The 22,017-nt window shown below is 36.3% G+C and overlaps 2 protein-coding genes across 2 annotated transcripts; both read right to left on the bottom strand.

Annotated features, from left to right (window-relative positions):
* Positions 1-3,214: 3,214 nt before the first annotated feature.
* On the bottom strand, positions 3,215-3,939 carry LOC148550665 (uncharacterized). The gene is made up of 2 exons (XM_088494575.1): positions 3,737-3,939; positions 3,215-3,566 (listed from the first exon to the last, which is right to left on the bottom strand). Exons 1-2 carry the CDS (start codon positions 3,937-3,939, stop codon positions 3,215-3,217), a joined length of 555 nt encoding a protein of 184 aa, XP_088350701.1.
* Positions 3,940-12,977: 9,038 nt separating this feature from the next.
* LOC148550664 (uncharacterized) lies at positions 12,978-16,873 on the bottom strand. Its single transcript, XM_088493633.1, has 2 exons — positions 15,757-16,873; positions 12,978-13,003 (listed from the first exon to the last, which is right to left on the bottom strand). Exons 1-2 carry the CDS (start codon positions 16,871-16,873, stop codon positions 12,978-12,980), a joined length of 1,143 nt encoding a protein of 380 aa, XP_088349759.1.
* Positions 16,874-22,017: the final 5,144 nt, after the last annotated feature.

Genomic DNA, 22,017 nt, shown 5'->3' with positions numbered 1-22,017 from the left:
GCAAAAGGGAGATGGTGCAGCCAACTCACCTTGATTCCAGCTTTGATAAGTCATATGATTATGTAGATAAAGAAGAGAGGATCATTTTGGTCAGATTGAAATTTTGATTTGAGTTTTAGTTCAGCAGAAATTAAGCTTTGAAGATTTGGAACTAAGAACTTTTCTCTCCTTTTTCTCTTGATGATTTTTGGCCACAATGAGAAAATGAGTTAGCCTTGGGGGTTTTGGGGGTGTAGGGTGAGTTGTGATTGGTTGGCTTGGAGGTGGGTTAAAATAATATTAAAATATCTCAGGTGTATAACTACTAAAACCAGATGTATCGGAACACTTGTAAAAACATCTCTAAAAATTATTTTCTGAGCTACTAGCATAAATGACACTAGTAACATATTTATTATGAGAATAGAACATGTATGATGAGGTCTTAGTATTGCTAAAGTCATCAGGGAGTGCTGGTGCAAAGCTGCACCCGTAAACTATGAACCCGGTTAAACCGATTTCTTGTTTTTAACTAAAACAGACCAAGTAACCTTATAATATCACTCAAGCATTTTCTAGTATTAATATAATGATAATATTATACTATTATCTCTCTTATCTCATGAATCGTGTCCGGTTCATAAAAAAAGACTATTTAAAAAACTAGAATCAAAACTCCTAACTGATATGGTTCAAAAACAAGGTTCTTCGTGACTACGGTATCGAGCTTGCCTCAAAAGAGGTCCTAGCTTAAAGATGACATAATGACAATGAGGATTGAGATACTTGATGATATATCAGAGGTTCTCCCTTTACTAATCTTCCAGAGAAATCCGTATTTTCAGAAAAGATCTCACGTACTCGAAAAACTGGGTTGTTACACCTTCAACCCACCCTGTCATAAAATTTCTCCAGATCAATCTTAAAAGCCATCGTACCCTTTTTAGACTTAGTGTGTCACATAAAATTCATAATCTCCTGAGCTATAATAATGTTCCCAGTAGTACATCTCTCTAGAATAAACTCTCTTTGAAGGGGCCCAATAATCTCCTCCAAAAAAGGTTTGAACCTATTCACAAGAATATTCGTGATAATTTTGTAGATGACATTGCACATGCTTATCGGCCGAAAATCTTTTAAAGATGAAGGGCCTCTACTTTCAGAATAAGCACAATTACGGTATCAAATATGGCCGCTCTGAGAGATTCACCTGCAAAGACCTTCTGAACAATCCCCCACACATCATGGCAGAGAGTATCCTAAAATTCCTTATAAAAAAAGGCTTGAAACCCATCGGGCTGGAGATTTGATAGAGTTCATATCCATAATAACCCTTTTTACTTCCTCTAAAAACACTGGCTCAACAAGTCTCTAGCAAGCATCATTACTCAGCAAAAGAGTAGGAAAATCCCCCAAGCTAACAATGTTCTCCCTAGTAGCAAAGAGCTGTTGAAATAAAAGATTCGCTTCCGATTCAAAAACCTTCACATCAGTTTCGCAAGTACCATCATCAAGTAACAAACCATGAATCTTATTCCTCTTATGCCAAATAACCATTTGAAGGTAAAAAAATTTGGTATTCCTATCATCAAATTTCTCTCATTGCTCTATAGATTTATGGTACCAAAGAAGTTCTTGCAAAAGAGTTGCATTCAGTTCATCATGTAGCTCTTTCTCTTTAGCCCATAATCCTTAATCTTTAGAAGCCTCCAAAGAAAGTTATACTGTATTAAGCTGCATCTCTAATTCCTGTTTCTTAAGAAACACATTGCCAAAAACCTCTTTATTGAAATTTACGGCATCTGTTTGAACTTCTAGCAAGCTTTTGATAATATCCGGCTTTCTCTTATTCTAGGCATTTTGAACAACACTTCTAAAAAGGGGATGAGTCAGCCAAGCATCTTGGAATCTAAATGGATGCTAGCCTTTTTTTTATGGTCCCACCCTTGTTGTACCTGATGAGCAAGAGGCAATGATCCGAATGTAATACCTACTCTATCGAGCTTCTTGGCCACCTGCAATTCTCTTCTCACTTTTCAAAACCAAGTAAAATTTCTACCAATAGCACCCATATAAAAAAAGTTACAATTATCCAAGGTTTCGGTAAAAGTTTCGACTCTAACACTATTAAAAGCTCCTCCTCCGACCTCGTTTGGCAACAAAATTTTATTAATATCCCCCAAAACTATCTAGGGCCCCTGAAACATCTTTGAAATCCTGACTAAATCCGACCATAGTTCCATGCACTGAGTAGCATGAGAATTAGCATAAACTGCACTACAAAGGCAAGACTTAACACCCATTTGAATCTCAAAACTAACATGTTGATCAACCACATCCAGCATATTAATAGAGATAGAAGAATTAGAGCAAAGGATCTAAATACCCCCGCTATGATCTCTAGCATCTATCCTTCCTATCTCCTTATAACCTAAATGATTCCAAAGCAGTCGCATTCTCTCAAAGGGAATATGAGTTTCAAGAAGAATAAAATAAGTTGGTGATATTTATGCATCAATTACTTACAGTGAATCCGAGATATTTTATTTGAGATCCCTCTGATATTCTAAGATAAAAAACTTATATCTAAACAATCCATAAAAGAAAAGAGAAGCTAAACTGAGAGAAGAAAGTCCTCACAAAGAAGACAAAGGTCTTGCATTTTGTGCCACCCCACCATGCCTCTCTTCTCTAGGATCTTGGATCAAAGCATTGATATCCACAACAGCCACAGACTCAACCGAGACTTTAGATTACAGCTCATACGGTGTACCATTGTCCTTCTAAAGCATTGGCAAATTTTGCAAGCTGATGTTAGTCTTTTGTGCCCATTCTTGAAGAGCGTAGTCCTTGACAGAGTAGGAGTTCCCAATTTGAGTTCTTGATTTTTCACCCCCATTAGGCAGAGCTGATTATTTTTTCAAAATAGAACAATCTGATCCAAATTTAGTTGAAGCCTTGTAACCTGTCATAGCTGGACCTTTTCCTTTTTCCTCGGCTCTTTTTTTTAGCTTAGATAAATGTTGTTTACCTTTGGATTTTTGTTGGGCTTTACCATCAAGGCCCATTTTTCCTTTACCTTTCCTAGTCACCTAGGTCTATCCTTCCTCATCCCTTTCTTAATTATTCTCCATATTAACTCCATACAATGTATCCGCCGCAGAATTTGCATGTTTCATAACTGAAATTGCATTCATGGAATTCTTTCCAAATTCAAATGCAAAAAATTTCATTTTTAATTAACTGGCTCCTGACCAACTTGATTCGTCACAATATTCTTCGAACAACCCTTTTCTTCTGCCGTCTCAGTTTCAATGCCATGAAAAGCCATGTTGCACTCCGTAGAGATGTGACTGAAGCAACTACATTTATCACGAATAAGTTGTAAACACTCATACTTTACATTATATTCATAATCATCAATGATAACTCTCCTCACCACTAGCAACCCAAGGTCCACTTGAATACAAGCTCGAGCATATTTTTTGCGTTTCACCGATTTAGTAGCCATATCAACCTTATTTGGCTTCCAACGGCAGAGGCAAATCTCAACATTTCTCTTTCTTGATAATACCAAATGCTGAGACCTGATATCCATATCCATACCATTTTTGTACCAAAAGATTATTCACAAGGTTTGAAATCTAGTGACAATGGTTTTACGGCAACATAATCGCCTAAAATCATCCAAGGACCACCCAACAGAACCTTTTTCCTATCTTCCTCAAGATCAAATTTAACCAAAAAATAATCAAACCTCACATCCAAGACTTTATAACCACCCCTGAGTTTCCAAACCCCCTTCAGCTTATGAACCAAGGTCGTGTAACTGAAGTGCTTCCCCAACACCTTGATAACTATGGCATCCATATAAGGTGCAGAAAGCATATCTTTAGCTTCCTTAGTGAAAATCACCTTTGGAGAAATTACATTCCCTTGCTTGCCAATGACAACCTCCATGAAATCGGCTTTCAAATTAGTAGATACGTCGAAAGCCTTAACCTCAACCGATCCAACCACCCTATCCTGAAAGGAAACTTTGAGACCGTGTCTAAAAGATCCCTGGAAAGAATCCTCTGTTCTACTAGAAACAACCCGCCCCACACTCTCGCCTTGTTCTCTTTAAGCTTCCAAATCGAGAATGAGTGAGGGAGGAGCGAATGGTGAGATAAGGTGGAGAGTGAGAGGGTAGACACAGCGAGGATTCGTTCAAGTGATTTGAATGAGCTAATTCATTTGAATAATCTTATTTAATTTATTTGTTCATTTAACTAAGTAGAATAATTCATCCTCAATTATATATTAATAGATTTGAAAATAACAAAACAAAAAATTGAAAAGAGAGGAGAATTTCAGAGAAAGAAATAAAAGACTTTGGGTACGAGGGATAGGAGATTAAAAGGGAAGGAAAGGATTCAAAAAGGATAATTGAAGAGAAAAGAAAAGAAAAGATAGAAGAAAAAAAGGAGGAAAAATGAAGAGGTTCTTCTATGATTTTAGATTTGGCTGAAAAACGCTTACACCTAGTATTTCTCTAATTTTATTGAGACACATAAAAGTCTTGCTTATTAGTAAAAGAATCAAAAGTCAATTATCGCTCTGTTAATACTGGCTACACCTGTCAACATAGTGCACTACAATTTGCATCTAAAAAATATGAAATAATCGCAAGAAAAAATATAAAAGTTACCAGCAAGATAAAGAAAATGGACTGAAGTTAAATGATAAAATATGAAATTGTAGGCATCCTAGTTTCATACCTTAGATTTTAATCACTTAAAGGCTCACATACTTTATTTAACACATTGCCATTAGGATTCTTAAACACCAAATCATAGCATAGGGTATTTTCTAAATCCCAACATCATTTCAACCTTTTTAAAAGTCTGTCTTAGAAGAAAAGTGTCTTATCACCTTTTCTTAGAAAAAAAATATCCTAAGATTATGTGTCCAAACACCTTGTAATAAAAAAGAAAATCACATATGACCAATCGAATTAATATCGAAATTTCTCATCAATATACTTATATCAAAATCACCATATAACAAAATTTAGTATCAGACCTCATTATCTCATTCATCATTATGTTGTCATACAAAACCATCATCTTCAATATTATTTCAATTACCATCATAATGTGACATTGAACCTCATCATAAATATCATATAAATTATCTCATACTCATAATTACTGATGACAAGTCATCTTAGCCTAGTTTCACTAGTCTTTTTCCTTTGTTTTCATTTAGTTTTATGCACTTTCTTAAGCCATAAGTAAGTCAATTGGGTTGAATTTCATGTTTCCTTTGATTCAATCAACCAGGGATAAATTGATGCATTTTCATGAGTTTTTGTGCCATAATTGCTCATGTGACAAGAAGAAGAACAACTCTCATGATTATGGCATAGCTTTGATACAATTGTTGATTGATGATAGGTGGAATAAAGCTTGGAAGAAGGTTGCAAGAATGGGCTTGAAAAGAGGGATCAACGTTTGAGCTGACGTTTGCCTCAAACGTTAACTCAAACGTGAGAAGCAGCTGAAGAACACCCCTGGATGTCGCCAACGTTTGCGCCAACGTTTGCCTCAAATGTTGAGGCAAACGTTGGCTGAAGAAGAAATAGGGGAAGGAGCCAACGTTTGCGCCAACGTTTGCCTCAAACGTGAGGTCAAATGTTGGCGCCAAAAAGAAGAGAAATAGCACTCCTGGGCACAGCAACGTTTGAGCCAACGTTTGCCTCAAACGTGAGGTCAAACGTTGGCTACATTTTGGCAAGAAAGAGCATGGAAGAGCACCCTTGATTGATGGGTTAGATGAGCTACGTTTGCGCCAACGTTTGCCTCAAACGTTGGGCCAAACGTTGGCCAAAAAGGGAGCCTGGGAAGACCCACGTTTGAGCTCACGTTTGACCTCAAACGTTGGCTTAAACGTGGATGACAGCAAATGGGCTATCTGCATAATGCCTCACACAAGGGACGTTTGAGTCAACGTTTGCCTCAAACGTTGACTCAAACGTGAATGGTTCATGGCCCGGTTCACAAATGGATTTCTTCCCAACACCAAGAACAATCAACAGAGGCTATTATCAACCCAATTCCATCAAGACTAAAGGCCCAATTCAAGGCTTAATGATCATTTGAAGAAAGTGTATAAATAGCTTAGGATTTGAAGTTTTAAGGGAGCTTTTCTTTTGAGAGTTTTCTTTAAGAATTTTCATAGTATTCACAGTAGAGAGCTTTTGGGTTTTGAGCTGTTTGGAGACTCTGAGTCTTGGGGAAGGAGAATTGAATTCTCTTCCTCTTAGTTTTCTTGTTTTTCAATTTCATCTACACTTGTCTTGAGCCTTGGGTGTTGAAGAATTGAGGAATTTCTGTCTCAATCTCACCTTGAGATCTCTCTGTTTTTCTTACTGCAGCTTCTGGAAAATTGAACTTGAATTTACATTTCTACATTGCTCTCTTCTTTAATTTGGCATTTGCTCTCTAAATTTGGATCTAAGAAGGCATTGAGATCTAGACTTAGTTATCTAGTCTCTTGGGTCCTGAGATCTATTGGTTTCCATTTTAATTTCCTTGTTTAATTACTACACCAAGTTTATTTTCCTTTTAGTTTTGAGATCCGGTTCAACTAATTACATCAACTACTCTTCACTCTGTTAAGTTTTGCTTTTCCCTGTTTAATTCCTGCAGATCCAATTCCCATTCCCTTTTTATTTTTCAAGTCATTTATATTTCTTGCACTTTAAGTTTCTGCAATTTACATTACTTGCACTTTAAGATTCAGCTCTTTTTCTTTTTGTTCCCTTTAATTTCCTGCAAATCACCCACTCCCCTTTACATTCTATGCAATTTAATTCCTGTCAACACAATTTCACACAATCAACACTTGTTTGCTTGACTAATTCAACCACTAAACTAAAGTTGCTCAATCCTTTAATCCTTGTGGGATCGACCTCACTCCCGTGAGTTTTATTACTTGATGCGACCCGGTACACTTGCCGGTGAGTTTTGTGTCGGATCATTTTCCGCACATCAATTACCTTTTCACAATTCATTCTCAATAACCATTCGTCAGGATTTGACATGAGCCATCATTATATACAACTTGTCGAATTAAATCCTCTCAAAGCGATTTTAATTTTCTAGACTCGGGAGGATGGTTTTAAGGTCCCCTAGGATCACCAAAGTAACCTGCTTCTGCGTACGCAAAGTGTTGGCCTCCCAATAACCTTTCACGTATGTAGCCATTCCTACACACATGGAACTTTTTTCACTATTATTCCCCACGCATACGCAACTCCTTTATGTGCACGCAGAGCTTTGTGTGTACAAGATTTTTCGCTTAAATAGAAGAATATCTCATACACATTCATAAGGCTCTATTGCATATCAAGGTTAAATCCCTGCCCACTCCCCTGCATCCTCCCTTCTAATGTTCTAACTTCCAAAATTGGCAACAATTTATTAAAAAATCATATAGCATATGTTCTTCAAAAGCACAAACTAGTCGCTCTAAACTTCTTAAAGAGATAAGCCTTGCCAAAAAGAAGCCTCTAAGGGTCATGTTATGGTCTTGCTAAAATGTCATAAATCTATAGAATTATGCAAATTCTGCTTCTTATGTCTTTCTTCATTCTATTTCATGTAACTAATCCCTCAACAAATCCTCTCTTTCAATTTTATACCACAAATTCTCAAACTCAAATTTTTAACATTTTTACCTCAAATATCATGTTTTCAATTAACCAAGAATCAATTTATAAATCAAGAATCACAATACCTTAAGCTTCCAATTTCAAGTCTTAAGTATATTATCAAAAGTTCAGGACCGAAGAGGTAATCGACCCAATTAGAGTACTTGATTAATGAATTCGTAAAGTTTAAAATATTTTAAATACTTTAAAAGTTTAGATATTATTATAAATATTGAATTTAGTATATTGCATATAAATAATTTTTTAAAAGAAAAGTTACTTTTAAATATTTTTTACTTTAGTAAAAACTTATATATATCAAGCTTTTTGTTAGATTTCAGGCTAGGCCAAACTTAATAATAGGTCAGAGTTAATATTTAAAAACAGTCTATAATAGGCTAAGCTCAAGCTAGTTTAATACAATACAGGTCTAGCCTGTCAAGGGTAAAGCCTAATTTGACCTGGCCTATTTCTACCCTTACAACCATTACCTTTTTTTTAATCACTTTCTTGCTTTTATTCCTTAACTTTTACCAGACTCTTTTTTTTTTTTTGCAGCAATGCTACACATACAAATCTTTTTGACAGCCAAGTCCAAACAAGTTGGCCCAAGTCCAACAAAAATCATCTTCATTACCCAGCGCGTGCGAACACACTTTCACTCTCCAACACACTCGACGTTTGCGATACGCGCTCTTTGACACAAAAGAACATTTCAAAATCCTCATTTTAACATTGAAATTCAAACAACACTCAAAATCTCTCAGTGAAGCTCTCTGCTAGGTTTAGAATCATCAACAACAATACCGAACGAAAAAACTCTCAGCGAAGCTCTCTGTGCTAGGTTTCAAATCATCAACTATAACACTGAACAAAAAGACGAAGCATTATTGAAGGTAACTTGATTCTAAATTGTGTGTTTCTGCTTCTATTTAGTTTTAGTATTTCTTATGTGATTTAAGCCATGTTGATGAGTTTTCTACTGTCATCATTTGCAAGTTTGGGTGTTATTTTGATTTAGATTTGGTGTGATTCTTGTCACAAGCTTGGATTTGGAGTCTCTATGTAGTTTTAGTGTGTATTATGTGATTTAAGCCATGTTGATGAGTCTTCTGCTGTCATCATTTGCAAGTTTTGATGTTATTTTGATTTGGATTTAGTGTGATTCTTGTCATAGGTTTGGATTTAGAGTATCTATGTAGTTGTATTATTTTTTATGTAATTTAAGCCATGTTGATGAGTTTTCTGGTGTGATCATTTGCAAGTTTCAGCTGTTATTATGGGTTAGATTCAGTGTGATTCATCTTTTTTATTTCTTACAGGCAAAATGACAAAGAAGATAGCTGCTAAGAAGAACATTATAGCAGATAAGGCACCAAAATATTATGTAAGCATATTTTCAATAAAACAACTTTATTTTTGTTGCATAAATAAATTTTAGGGTTAAGTACTTTTTTCGTCCCTAACGTCTTAGGTCAAAATCAAAATCGCCCCCGACCTTTTTTTGTTATTAAAATCATCCTCAACATTACAAAATATTATAAAATCATCCTTTTGTCCATAAACAATATTTTTTGGACAATTTTACCCATAAATAAAAATAGAAAAATCCTCCCTACTCTCACCACTAACCTCTGCATCATCATCACTGTTGCTACACATCTCTTTCTCCCTTTCCTTATAACCATCACTACTGCCACCATAACCAGCACACCTTCTTTCTCTCTATTACCAATTCATCATTCTAAATCACTATCACCACCCACTATCCCAACCCTTTTCTTTCCACTTGAACCCTTTTTCTTTGTGCAACAATTCAACAACAGCAACAACCACAAAATAAATCCACAAGAATTTCAAATTAAGGTAATTTTTCAACAGTCACCCCCAAGCTCTACACATCACATAAAACTTCACTTTACCAATCTAAAATAATCAAACTTTAATAGAGTGAATTGAAGAAATCCAAGTCCAGAAACAAAAAACACCACACCTTAACCACCGAGGACAAAATCGAAAGGCATCAAACATTGGAGAAGAAATTGAAGATCAAGAACATAGAGTTAGTGTGGGTCTTGTACCAAGAGAACTGATGAGTAGATTTATACCGGTTCGAAATTTAACAAATTAATTTCAATGTGAGCATAGCCCAAACCGATAATCGATCCTCAAATCAAAGTTTAGATTTTTATTTGTCACAAGTCCAACCCAATAAAAGTAACCGAAGTATTTAAACCTCGGGTCGTCTCTCAAAGGAATTGCAGTAAGGTGTGCACATTATTGGTTATGGTATCCAATGGGTAGGTTGGTAAAACAAGAAATTAAAAATGCAACAAAAGTAAAGCAAGCAACTAAAGGAAGCAAGTAATAAAGAGAGACATTCATGGCAAGGATTGAGGGTATAGACTTTCTATCCTAGTCATTAATTATCATGCAATGATTAACAAGAGCTAATCCTATTAAGTCATCTCCAACAATGGAAGAAAGTACAAGGTTATCTTCATATGAGAGAAGGTCAAATAAGACTAGTCAATCTCAATCCAAAAGTCCTAATCATCTTACTAATTGAATTAGCAAGAAATTAGAGTCAATGGAAACAATATTAACTAACAACTCTAGATCACCAATCTAAATTGGGTCTTAATGACTCAAGATTGCTTAATTTCGCTTTTCAAGCCAAGAATGCTCAAAAAAGCTACTCTAACATCCAACCAAGCATTTTGTTAAACACTTGGAAGGCACAAAAGGAAAGCATGGTAAATTGCAAGAATAATCAAATCTACTACTACCCAATGCAAGAAATTAACAATAACAACTAAGAAAAGCACATTAAACATGAAATACCTCAAAATTGCATTAAAGATAATGGAAATTAACAAGAGTTCATCAACATAAAAAGAGGCATAAAAGGAGAAATTAACAAAAGAACTAAGAAGAATAAAGATGCAAGAATAAGAAATTGTAAAGAAAACTAGATGAGAACAAGAAATTAAACCTAGATTTAAGATGAAAAATTAACCTAAGAACCCTAATTCTAGAGGGAAGAGGGAGCTTCTCTCTCTAGAAAACTAGCCTACATGATGCTAACCTAAAACTAAGTGCTCATCCTTTGTCCAATCTTCAATTCTGCATGAAATAGTCTTAGAAACGAGTTGGATTTGGGTCTAGAAAGCTCAGAAATCGCCCCCATTGATTTCACTTTAAGTGAGTCACGTGCCTCTCGTCACGCGTGCGCGTGGACAACGCGTACGCGTCGCTGGCGAAAATTCCTCCTCACGCGTACGCGTGGGTGATGCGTGCGCGTGGCCTTGATTTCTCCAAATGCTCATTTCTTCATGAATTCTCCACTTTGCATGCTTTTTTCTTCACCTCTTCCATCTAATACTTGCCTTATGAATCTAAAATCACTCAACAAACATATCAAGGCATCGAATGGAATTAAGGTGAATTAAATTTAGCTATTTTAAGGCCTAAAAAGCATATTTTTACTCTTAAGCACAAATTAGGAGATATTCACAAAACCATGCTATTTCATTGAATAAATGTGAGATAAGTTGATAAAATCCTCTAAATTAAGTACAAGATAAACCACAAAATTGGGGTTTATCAAACCTCCCCACACTTAAAATAAGCATGTCCTCATGCTAAACTCAAGAAAGAAACAAAGGGTATCTACATTTATTCAATGCAAACTATCTATATGCAATCTATCTACATGTAATCTATCTACGTGAATGCAACAATTTGGTCAAAATAAATCAATTTCCAAGAATACATATATAAGTACAATGGCTAAAGCAAGAGCACTCAAATCAAACCCACAATTGAACTGAGTTATTAAAAAGATTTTACAAACTTGCAAGAAAAGAAATGATCATAGGTAAAAACATGTAATTGAGCAATCGAACCCTCACCGGATGTGTATCCGCTCTAGTCGCTCAAGTGTATAAGGTTGCTTCAATCAATTCTCCCTTAATCATGCTTTCTAAGATTTATTTTTCATCTAACAATCAACAATTATTTCATGCATGCTTACAAATATCATGAGGACTTTCCCATAGGTTATAATGGGGCTAGGGTCAAGGTAGGATTGTATTTGGTCAAGTGGATTAGAAATTTGAATCTTTGATTAACTTCAACTTCCCACCCAACCTATATAACAACATATACAATTCTAAACAAACCTAACTACCCATAATTCTCACTTTTTCACACACTCATGCATTCTCTTTTGATCACTACACATATGCATTGATTATTATTGAACTTCACTTTGGGGTATTTTGCCCCCTTTTTATTACTTTTCTTTTTCTTTCTTTTTATTTTTCTATTTTTTTCTTTTTATATATTTTTTCCCTTTTATTTTTCTAAATTTTTTTTCAACTAAAATATATACAAGAGTATCAATGCATATGGTTTAACATTCAATGCATCAATATGTACTTAATTCCCAATATTTTCAATAAAAATACAAAAATACTCTTTTATCCCAACCAATGTTCCCAACTCTCCCACAATTAACTAATAAACACTCTCACTAGCCTAAGCTAATTAAAGATCCAAATTAAGGACATTTATTAGTTTTCTCCTTTAAGGCTTGTAATATGCTAAAATTAAGAACAAATGGGTTTAGCATAGGCTCAAAGTTGGGTAACAATGGAAGATAAAAGGTAAGGCTATTTGGGTAAGTGAGCTAATTGAAACAATGGCCTCAATCATATTGTAACACCCCAACTTTCGACAAGTCATGACCAATGCCAAATGTCCAGGTGTTACTCGTCGTGCGGCCTACTTAGCTCTAGACTCAGATTTTTATAAATTAATATCAATAAAAGCCTTTATCGTTTAATCGTGAACAGATTACTACTCGTGGAATAGCGTTTAGTTGCTCGCAAGGTTAGTTTCTTCAGAGTTGTCGTGTAAGAAAACACAAGGCAACAGAAAATAACATATATAAACATATATATAATATACACATGAGTTAAGTTCAAGGATACGTGTCATCCATCAAAGCCGAGTATCACACCAAGTTATATGTACAGATACAAAAGAAGAAATCAATCCCAACCCTCACACGGGTTTCCTAAGCTGGAACCGAACTACTAAGACGTCCTACTCCTCTAAAAGTACTACAAAAGTGAGGGGAAAGTGATACTAAGATCATCAAACAGGAGCGAAAGATCCACTGCGACTAACTCTGGAGTGATCTCCGAACATTGTGCAAGAAAGAGGTCCAAAACATGCTCCATATGAAGACTCCGCCGCGCGCCGGATCCTCATAGCTCAGCGGTTAGAACAAAACTCACAGAGCTCCTCTGCCGGATCCGTTTGGGGAGGGGGAAAAGAAAGAAAAGAAGGGTGAGAACCTAGAGTTCTCAGTAAGGAAAAAGGGGAACCTAGGGTCTTTATCTCTAAGTTATCGCGAAACAGAAAAAGAACAAACACAGAGACTCAAGGCACAAACATATTTATAACAAGTAGCATGAACAAGAAAGAAATGGCAGTAAATAATTCACAAGAAGTTCATATGCGTAAACAAGATGATGCATGCCTATTCCTAGCGCAGGCCATGAGATCATGCGTCAGTTGTCTACCCGCAACCTAACGTTACTCAGAGTGAACCCCGAGTATGGTCCCGTTACTTTGTCAATTAGACACCTTGGCATCACGGTTACCCGTGTCAATTAGGCCTCATTATAATAACATTTCAATGTGTATCACAGTAAGGAACAGTGCTATCAATTAGGCGAACATTCCCGCATTAGCAATCTCAGGCTATCTATTAGGCGGGCACTTTCGCATTAGCAGTTCGACACAAGGCCCATTCAATATAATTCTCAACTTTTATTTCATTCCTTGTTCCTCATTTTTCTTTCTTCACTTTATCTCTCAATATCATTTTCTTTAACTTTAACCTTTCTTAGGGGCAACTTACACATCTTCATTAAACTAAGTCCTTGAACTTTTATAGAAATTCGGACATAATCTCCTCTAAAATAGCACTAAAACCACCCTTACGGGTTCCCTCAGCTTTAACAACGTTCAAACTTTCCTTAACTATTTACCAGGTAAACATTCTTAATTGGTCATTATATTCTCTTTAATCCCTTTAGTTATTGTAAAATCACGGGTTTAGAAAATAAAACTTGGTTCTGGGGCATTCCGACCATAACTGAAAATTGTACAAATGTTTTAAAATTCTGCTATCATTGCAGAAAAACAGCAGTGAGCAGTAAATTTGTTAAATTCACTAAAAATCCAGTTCTCATCCAATTCTCTTTAATTAGACAAGACTCTTTCATCTTTCCAGAAAACCAAATTTTAGATTATTATCATGTCACATGAAAAAGTTATGAGCTTAGGAACACAGCCCTGTTTTCATAAACCAGTTCAGAGTTTCCAGCAAACAACTGATTTTCCAAGTGACTTATCAAAGTCTAAAAAATAGATATGAACATGAAATTTGTACTCACTTAAAATAGACTGATAGATCTTTAAAATCCTTTTGGAATCAACTCAAAATTCTGTTTAAATTAAAAGTTATAGCATCTGAAAGTTGGTACTGCAGAACCAGAAAACCAGAAAAATCTGCAGCAACCACTAAACTTCAAAAAATCATATCTTCCAAACCGCTTGGCCAAATTCTCTGAAATTTTTATGGCATGTTCAAGACACACTAAAGTTTTACAAAAAAATAATTTCATCTAAAAATTAGGTTTGTACTACTCCCAGAAAATCATTCGTTTTACTGCCAATTATGCATATTTCTGCAGAAATTCTGCACAAAGCATTTCCAACAACCTCACATACCAAATCCTATATTCATGCCTAGAATTCATCTAAAACCATAATTTTACCTTTCTTTTGACTAATTAAAGTTGCTAGCATAATCAACACAGCTCTAAGAGTTTATATTCATTAATTTACCCCTTGTTGCAAAGGCCCACTCATAACTCAAACTCACTTTTCTGCATCTTTATCATAACAAAAATTCACTATACACTTTTCAACAAATAAACACATGATAAACCATCAATCATAAGCAGTATACACAGCTGCAAGTAACATATCTTGTATAGACTATCCCTTACCTCTCTTCGAGAATTTCACAAACCAAAGTCTGTCCTTTGCTATATTAAATCAGAAAACCCTAACAAACATAATTAAAGAGATTTGTCAATTCATATAGCTAATTGGCCGAGTTGCATATGGAGCAAGAGAAGAGTTCTTACTCTTGTGATGGGCTGAATTGATTGGTTTGGTTACCAATTAAAAGAATTGGAGCTCAATAAGGGTAGAATCTTTAATTTAGGAAAAATCAACAGAACACAAGTTACTGGTTCTTACCCAACAAGAGGAACACTAGGAAAACCAGGAAAGGAAAGAGGTAGGGTTCCTTCTTTGGCTTCGGGTAGCAGCTCTCTTGATGACCCTTCTCCTTCTTCTTGGTGGTGACGCACGCAGATGATGATGATTTCTGCTGGGTCTTCCTCTTCCTTCTTCTTGGCCGCCACTCTTGCTTCCTTTCTTCTCTTCGTGTGGTTTTCAGGAAAATTGAGAGACTTGGCTCATCTATATATATTTACAGAAGGTGGGAAGAGGTGAGCTGATGTGACAAGGCTTCGTGACCTCTTCCTCTTGCAACACCACATCACAGTATTGATTACATGAAGAGGTAACCATGATCTTGGACAACACGTTCGGTTGTGAGAGAAGAAGAGAAGATGAGTTTAATCAGAGTTTCTCTAGGTCTGGGTTATTTAAGGAAAGCATGGTTTGGTTGAATCGGGAGAAGGGAAATCAAACTTGTTCAAAAATTTGAATTATCTAACTAATATGGTTCAAGGGAATACTTATTCCATAGAATAATTGAATCGGAAAAAGGTTCGTCGCTTGGAAGCACTAAAAGAAAAGTTTTGCGCTACATGTTCTAATTCTAATTCGTTATCTATGCTACTTATATATAAACCTATGCGTGTCAGTGAACGCTGTAAAGAATAAAAAAAATCACAGGCCTTATGGGGTAGGGTGGTTACATTCTACCCTCCTAAAAAAAAATTTTGTCCTCAAAATTTCGTTACCTCGAGTGTGGGGATCGGTTTTGGTAGTATTTCCCGCATCCAAGACAAACACCCTTCCTGCTTGTTGCTGTCCAGGGGAACCAAATTCAGGCTTTCGTCGAATGCATTCTTTGGCTATATGTCCAGGCTTTCCGCAATTATAGCAAACCCCAGACTTCAGCAAGCAGGGTTTTCCCCCTTGATTCCTTCCACACACAGTGCATATCAGTCTTGGTTGGGTCGATTGCAATTGTTTGCCTAAGTCCGGCTGCCGAGTTACTTTGAAGTTTCTTCCTTGAGGAGCGAGGTTACGATTGAAATCCCTTGTTAGAAGGTTTCTGTGCTTAGTTTGTGCTGCCACCAGCTTCTTTACACATTCCTCCGTCAGTTGGCTCTTGTTAACTAATTCTGCAAAATTCTGTATTTCCATCGGGCCCACATGAGCTAACAGTTCTTCTCTAAGTCCTCCTTCGAACTTGATGCACTTCCATTTCTCGAATGCAGCTAGTGCTCCTTGACAAATGTTCGAGAACCGGCATAACTCTTCAAACTTGCGAGTGTACTCACTGACTGTCATGTTTCCTTGTTTCAACTGAAGCAACTCCAATTCCTTAGCGGTGCGAGAACACTCAGGAAAATACTTCTTATAAAATTCAACTGAAAATTCCTCCCAGGAGATGTCAATAGCTTCTCTTCCTAGTAGTTGGAGTATTCCCTGCCACCAATGTTGCGCGTCATTCCTCAACATATAAGCAGCAAATTCCACTCGCTGTCCTTCAGGGACTTGTTGGGCTCGCATTGCTCGTCCTATTTCTTTAAACCAGTCATCAGCTCGTGTAGCACTAGTGTTCCCATGGAATTGAGGCGGATTTATCTTCAAGAAAGTGGCTAGAGTCATGGGCCGGTTACGTAGTCCAGCTTCACCTTCTTCGCCATTTTCATTTTCTTGTCTAGGCCCATGGTTATTTTCAATTCCATTCTGACGATCAAGACGTTCAGCTACTCGGTTAGTAGAAGCTACTGATTCACGTACAGCAGCGGCCATAGCATTTACAGATTCGAGAATAGCCGCTGCATCAGGGAAATTTCCCTCACTTGTTCCTCCCATTCGAGGGCGACCTCGCCTATTCGCAACCATTTGAGTCCTATCAATACCCAATAATCAATATTAAGGTGATCAGTCTTAATATATCAAAATCAAGTATTAATATTACTACAATGGATGTTCACAGACCTTCATGCAGAATATATTACAAAAATATCCTAATTGCATAGTATAAAAAGATTCAGAGTATGCAAGAAAGCATAGACAGTCCATCCCAAGGCTCAAAGGACGAACTGCTCTGATACCAACTGTAACACCCCAACTTTCGACACGTCATGACCAATGCCAAATGTCCAGGTGTTACTCGTCATGCGGCCTACTTAGCTCTAGACTCAAATTTTTATAAATTAATATCAATAAAAGCCTTTATCGGTTTAATCGTGAACAGATTACTACTCGTGGAATAGCGTTTAGTTGCTCGCAAGGTTAGTTTCTTCAGAGTTGTCGTGTAAGAAAATACAAGGCAACAGAAAATAACATATATAAACATATATATAATATACACATGAGTTAAGTTCAAGGATACATGTCATCCATCAAAGCCGAGTATCACACCAAGTTATATGTACAGATACAAAAGAAGAAATCAGTCCCAACCCTCACACGGGTTTCCTAAGCTGGAACCGAACTACTAAGATGTCCTACCCCTCTAAAAGTACTACAAAAGTGAGGGGAAAGTGATACTAAGATCATCAAACAGGATCGAAAGATCCACTGCGACTAACTCTGGAGTGATCTCCGAACATTGTGCAAGAAAGAGGTCCAAAACATGCTCCATATGAAGACTTCGCCGCGCGCCGGATCCTCATAGCTCAGCGGTTAGAACGAAACTCACAGGGCTCCTCTGCCAGACCCGTCTGGGGAGGGGGAAAAGAAAGAAAAGAAGGGTGAGAACTTAGAGTTCTCAGTAAGGAAAAAGGGGAACCTAGGGTCTTTATCTCTAAGTTGTCGCGAAACAGAAAAAGAACAAACACAGAGACTCAAGGCACAAACATATTTATAACAAGTAAGTAGCATGAACAAGAAAGAAATGGCAGTAAATAATTCACAAGAAGTTCATATGCGCAAACCAGATGATGCATGCCTGTTCCTAGCGCAGGCCATGAGCTCATGCGTCGGTTATCTACCCGCAACCCGACGTTACTCAGAGTGAACCCCGAGTATGGTCCCTTTACTGTGTCAATTAGACACCTTGGCATCACGGTTACCCGTGTCAATTAGGTCTCATTATAATAACATTTCAATGTGTATCACAGTAAGGAACAGTGCTATCAATTAGGCGAACATTCCCGCATTAGCAATCTCAGGCTATCCATTAGGCGGGCACTTTCACATTAGCAGTTCGGCACAAGGCCCATTCAATATAATTCTCAACTTTTATTTCATTCCTTGTTCCTCATTTTTCTTTCTTCACTTTATCTCTCAATATCATTTTCTTTAACTTTAACCTTTCTTAGGGGCAACTTACACATCTTCATTAAACTAAGTCCTTGAACTTTTATAGAAATTAGGACATAATCTCCTCTAAAATAGCACTAAAACCACCCTTACGGGTTCCCTCAGCTTTAACAACGTTCAAACTTTCCTTAACTATTTACCAGGTAAACATTCTTAATTGGTCATTATACTCTCTTTAATCCCTTTAGTTATTGTAAAATCACGGGTTTAGAAAATAAAACTTGGTTCTGGGGCATTCCGACCATAACTGAAAATTGTACAAATGTTTTAAAATTCTGCTATCATTGCAGAAAAACAGCAGTGAGCAGTAAATTTGTTAAATTCACTAAAAATCCAGTTCTCATCCATTGCCTTTCAAAATTTATGTACTTAGACAAGATTCTTTCAGCTTTTCAGAAAACTAAATTTTAGATTATTATCATGTCACATGAAAAAGTTATGAGCTTAGGAACACAGCCCTGTTTTCATAAACCAGTTCATAGTTTCTAGCAAACAACTAATTTTCCAAGTGACTTATCTAAATCTAGTACTCACTTAAAATATACTGATAGATCTTTAAAATCCTTTTGGAATCAACTCAAAATTCTGTTTAAATTAAAAGTTATAGCATCTGAAAGTTGGTACTGCAGAACCAGAAAACCAGAAAAATCTGCAGCAACCCCTAAACTTCAAAAAATCATATCTTTCAAACCGCTTGGCCAAATTCTCTGAAATTTTTATGGCATGTTCAAGACACAATAAAGTTTTACAGAAAAATAATCTCATCTAAAAAATAGGTCTGGACTGCTCCCAGAAATCATTCGTTTTACTGCCAATTATGCATATTTCTGCAGAAATTCTGCACAAAGCATTTCCAACAACCTCACATACCAAATCCTATATTCAAGCTTAGGATTCATCTAAAACCATAATTTTACCTTTCTTTTGACTAACTAAAGTTGCTAGCATAATCAACACAACTCTAAGAGTTTATATTCATTAATTTACCCCTTGTTGCAAAGGCCCACTCATAACTCAAACTCACTTTTCTGCATCTTTATCATAACAAAAATTCACTATACACTTTTCAACAAACAAACACATGATAAACCATCAATCATAAGCAGTATACACAGCTGCAAGTAACATATCTTGTATAGACTATCCCTTACCTCTCTTCGAGAATTTCACAAACCAAAGTCTGTCCTTTGCTATATTAAATCAAAAAACCCTAACAAACATAATTAAAGAGATTTGTCAATTCATAGAGCTAATTGGCCGAGTTGCATATGGAGCAAGAGAAGAGTTCTTACTCTTGTGATAGGCTGAATTGATTGGTTTGGTTACCAATTAAAAGAATTGGAGCTCAATAAGGGTAGAATCTTTAATTTAGGAAAAATCAACAGAACACAAGTTACTTGTTCTTACCCAACAAGAGGAACACTAAGAAAACCAAGAAAGGAAAGAGGTAGAGTTCCTTCTTTGGCTTCGGGTAGCAGCTCTCTTGATGACCCTTCTCCTTCTTCTTGGTGGTGACGCACGCAGATGATGATGATTTCTGCTGGGTCTTCCTCTTCCTTCTTCTTGGCCGCCACTCTTGCTTCCTTTCTTCTCTTCGTGTGGTTTCCAAGAAAATTGAGAGACTTGGCTCATCTATATATATCTACAGAAGGTGGGAAGAGGTGAGCTGGTGTGACAAGGCTTCGTGGCCTCTTCCTCTTGCAACACCACATCACAGTATTGATTACATGAAGAGGTAACCATGGTCTTGGACAACACATTCGGTTGTGAGAGAAGAAGGGAAGATGAGTTTAATCAGAGTTTCTCTAGGTCTGGGTTATTTAAGGAAAACATGGTTTGGTTGAACTGGGAGAAGAAAAATCAAACCGGTTCAAAATTTTGAATTATCTAACTAATATGGTTCAAGGGAATACTTATTCCATAGAATAATTGAATCGAAAAAAGGTTCGTCGCTTGGAAGCACTAAAAGAAAAGTTTTGCGCTACGTGTTCTACTTCTAATTCGTTATCTATGCTACTTATATATAAACCTATGCGTGTCAGCGAACGCTGTAAAGAATAAAAAAAAATCACAGGCCTTATGGGGTAGGGTGGTTACACATATAAGTGCATTCATACACAAAATAATGGACATAAAGAATCAAACAAATCAAAGATTACAATCATAGAAAGAGAGTAATACATACAAGAAGGAAAATAGTAGTTATATAATGTAACCACACAATTAGGCTCAAAACTCACATGCTTATGTGTTCTTAGCTCAAAAACATGATCCACAATATATATATATATATAGTTCAAGCAAGTTCTAAAAAGAAAAATTATTTTTTTCAACTCAATTGGGGTGCCCTATAGATAAATTTCTTGAAAATTTCATTATTTTAACTAAAAATGAGATGCGAAAGTGTTGGGATTAGAAATTGTCACCCAAAAGTGCCGATTGGTCAGAGACCTCCCCACACTTAAAAGTCTGCACCGTCCTCGGTGCATTCTAAGATGAGCAAGGGGTACGACGACTTTTCGGATTGCCACTTTTAACTGGTGGATCAACTGGTTTCTACGCGTTCTTTCTCCCACTTCCATTTTTGCTTATGGTGACTCACTCATGAAAAATAGAAAATAGCATACGGAGATTAGAAAATGCAAAAGTAAGGGGGCGTAAATTATTGGAATAAGGTAAATCACTATAATGGAGTGAGTGAATTAGCGTGACATTGATGAAAAATAGGTGTATGAGTTCTAAGATTGCGCGCGGTTTAAAACTCACACCCTAGTAATTAAGAGCCATGTCACAATTATACAAAAGAGGGGTGCACTTTACTCATTCTAGTGTGCTTGAAATACTTCAAAAGACTTGTAGGTTAAGAGACAAACAAGTAGTGAAGAAGCATGAAAGCATTTAAGCAATTAATCAAGCAATTGTGAATTGGATAATGAATGGACATTGATTGATGTGCAAGGTAACTTTAATGAACAAAATGGAATATAAAACTTACACATCACACTTTGAATTTTATTTGCAATACCTAAGTGACATAGCAGTGGAAGACATTGGTGCAATGAAACTTAGGAAAAGAGATAGAAATTAAAATCAAATCACATAGCAAGAATGGTCCACAAAGCTTAGAAGCTCAAAAATATGTCACTAGGCAAGCTTACGATCCAATTTCACAATTCCAAAATCTCAGTGCATGAAATAGGTGATGTCAATAAAGGTAAATCATAAACAACATCACCTAACAAAAAATACATTGATAATACACAATTGCCTAACAATGGATGATGAATGCATGGTGGCCAAAACATGCAATTCAAAAGAGTTAAGATGCTCAAAGACAATGTAACATGTACTTGGTATTCAGAAACATTAAGCATTAAGAACTCAAACTAAGTAATAAAATATAACCTCAATAAGGGAATCCAACAATGACAATTAACAACAATGATGTTAAAATAACATCTTATTAGTAATCAACAGCAATAAACAGCAAACAAGATTAATAATCCAACACTTATCATGAAAAGCAGAAAATTAAACAAAAACCCAACTAACTAAATAACTAACTAAGAGAAATGGTGATATATGGTGATTGGTAGTGTTGGGTAATGGTTAAAGGGTGGAAAGAAAAGAGGAGACGAGAAAAGAAGGAAAGAAATAGAGGTGGATGGAACAGGGTGCGGTCACGCGTACGCTTCATGTCATGCATACGCGTGAATTGC

The sequence above is a fragment of the Arachis ipaensis genome, chromosome B7 (assembly GCF_059453495.1).
Source record: "Arachis ipaensis isolate K30076 ecotype BB chromosome B7, ASM5945349v1, whole genome shotgun sequence".
NCBI lineage: Eukaryota > Viridiplantae > Streptophyta > Magnoliopsida > Fabales > Fabaceae > Arachis > Arachis ipaensis.
This window is presented reverse-complemented; position numbering and strand designations above follow the sequence as displayed.

Coding starts and splice junctions, on each gene's coding strand:
- LOC148550665 (XM_088494575.1), bottom strand. CDS start 3,939: ATGGAGGTTGTCATTGGCAAGCAAGGGAATGTAATTTCTCCAAAGGTG. Junction 3,567..3,736: donor TATAAAGTCTTGGATGTGAG/GTTTGATTATTT, acceptor TATGGATATCAG/GTCTCAGCATTTGGTATTAT.
- LOC148550664 (XM_088493633.1), bottom strand. CDS start 16,873: ATGGTTGCGAATAGGCGAGGTCGCCCTCGAATGGGAGGAACAAGTGAG. Junction 13,004..15,756: donor AACCGATCCCCACACTCGAG/GTAACGAAATTT, acceptor CCCCCTCCCCAA/ACGGATCCGGCAGAGGAGCT.